Genomic DNA, 1,894 nt, shown 5'->3' on the forward strand with positions numbered 1-1,894 from the left:
CTCACCAGTGCCAAGTACAGGGGGATGATCACTGCCCTGGTCCTGCTGGCCACACTGTTGCTGATACAAGCCAGGATGGTGTTGGCCACCTGGGCACACTGCTGGCTCATGTTCAGCCAGCCGTCAACCAACACCCCCAGGTCCTTTTCTGCTTGACCACTTTCTAACCACTGTTCCCCCAACCTTTAACACTGCATGGGGTAAAGTCTTGTGTCCACTTTGGCTATTTGAAGATGCTTTGTCCCCATCGCCTACTCCCTTCTCCCCGGTCCCCAACACCGGTGGCAGAGCTGCCCAGTGCCCAGCCCGGGCACACAAAGGGCTGGTGTTTGCTGGGCAGTGCCTGCCCGGGGCAGCAGCTCTTGGCCATGCAGGGTGTCCCCAGCGCTGAGCTCAGGTGGGTCGGGCACGAGGCCCTTGGCCATGGGACACTTGTGATCACGGGGACACCCAGCTCAGGGCACGGCAAGCCCAGAGATGTCATCAGTCCTTGTGGTGTCAGGTCAGTGCCCAGTCTGTGGCCTTTTACTATCAATGGCAAAAATCATGTTTATGGGGCTACAGTAGCTGGAAAATATTTATCTTCTGCCTCTCAGATTGGTCCTTGAGGAGTATTAGAGCAGTATGATAAATACTTAATAATTTATTGCTCTCTCATTTCCAAGAGAATGTTTGATTTTAATTTTTATGTGTAGGTCAGTTAGCAATTTGGATGGTGCTAGCCTATGGCTTTGGTTTGGATTTTACCGGGTTTTGGGGCCATTCCTACTTAAATGCCTGAGTGCTCCCAGCTGATAGAGTGGAGGAGCATCTCGGTGGTTTGCGAGCAGGTCTGTGTCACGGGTGGCTGCTGGTAGAGCTGCGTGGATCAGAGGTGGCAGGATGTGGTGCGTCAGTGATGGGAGTTTTATAGGGAAAATGTGTTTTTGTCTGCCTTGATAATTTTGCTCCAACATGCAGGGAAGTCCTTTTCATTTAGCGCTGACTGGTGCTTACAAGAAGGGTGTTTCTGTGGATGGCTAACTGACTGGATTTTTTTTTTTTTTTTTTTAATTACAGTGCAGCGTTTGAGTCCTCCTCCCATGCCATTAGCATGAGTGCCTATTTGCGTGAGCAGAGAAGGGAACTGTACAGCAGAAGTGGAGAACTTCAAGGTGGGGAAATAGATAATGTGCTAGTTTGGATAATTCTCTTTTGCAGGAGCTTGAATATCCTGTCCATGCTATGTCAGGGTGTTAATACCTCTCTACTTTGCCACACAGGCTGTATAAATCTCTCCAGTTTTTAACCTGTTTATTTATTCTTACTGCCTTGTGAAGCAGCAGGGTTTCTCTTTATTCCCTCTGCATTTTCATCTAGAGGTTGAGATCTTGAAAGATACTTATAAAGCAGTGGGTGAAATGCAAAATATCTCACTGTGAGCACTGCTTTTGGATAGTTGGAGTTAATGTCTGCTTCCTTATCTGTGGTTTATTTCCTTACATTGTATGCTGAATGTGATACTTACCCTGGATTGCTTTGGGAGCTAAGATCAGTCAACTCATATTTGAAGTTGCAAGTTTCTGTTGTATGGACTAAAGTGACCAATTCTTTGTCTTGTACAACACTTGAAGAGTTGCAGAGTGTTTGAAAATGGTGAATTTGAAGAGTTGGACTACTCTTGCTGGTTTACATTGCTTGTGGCAAGTGCTATATATACACAGAGAAGTGTTCTCACCTCTGAGCATGGCATCATTTCATGTTTTTTTCCCCCGAATAGTCTAACTCATGAAAGTGTTGGTTTTGGGAGCAAAATCAAGGGAAGATCTGAAGGCTGTCATGATAATGTATATTTTCTTTTGTATTATCTATTCTAGTTTCTTACTTAACAAGAAAATAATATATACTCTTCAGA

At 45.5% G+C, this 1,894-nt stretch overlaps 1 protein-coding gene across 1 annotated transcript in view; it reads left to right on the plus strand.

The window, feature by feature from the left end:
• The window catches only part of LOC104159371 (exocyst complex component 4-like), a gene marked incomplete at both ends in the record, with an annotated part of 52,964 nt that extends 51,810 nt beyond the window's left edge, over positions 1 to 1,154 (plus strand). The window contains 1 exon segment of the mRNA XM_009697258.1: positions 1,065 to 1,154. Coding sequence (XP_009695560.1) covers positions 1,065 to 1,154 — 90 coding nt within the window.
• Positions 1,155 to 1,894: the final 740 nt, after the last annotated feature.

This window comes from Cariama cristata, unplaced genomic scaffold (genome assembly GCF_000690535.1).
Source record: "Cariama cristata isolate BGI_N322 unplaced genomic scaffold, ASM69053v1 scaffold2653, whole genome shotgun sequence".
Taxonomy (NCBI): domain Eukaryota; kingdom Metazoa; phylum Chordata; class Aves; order Cariamiformes; family Cariamidae; genus Cariama; species Cariama cristata.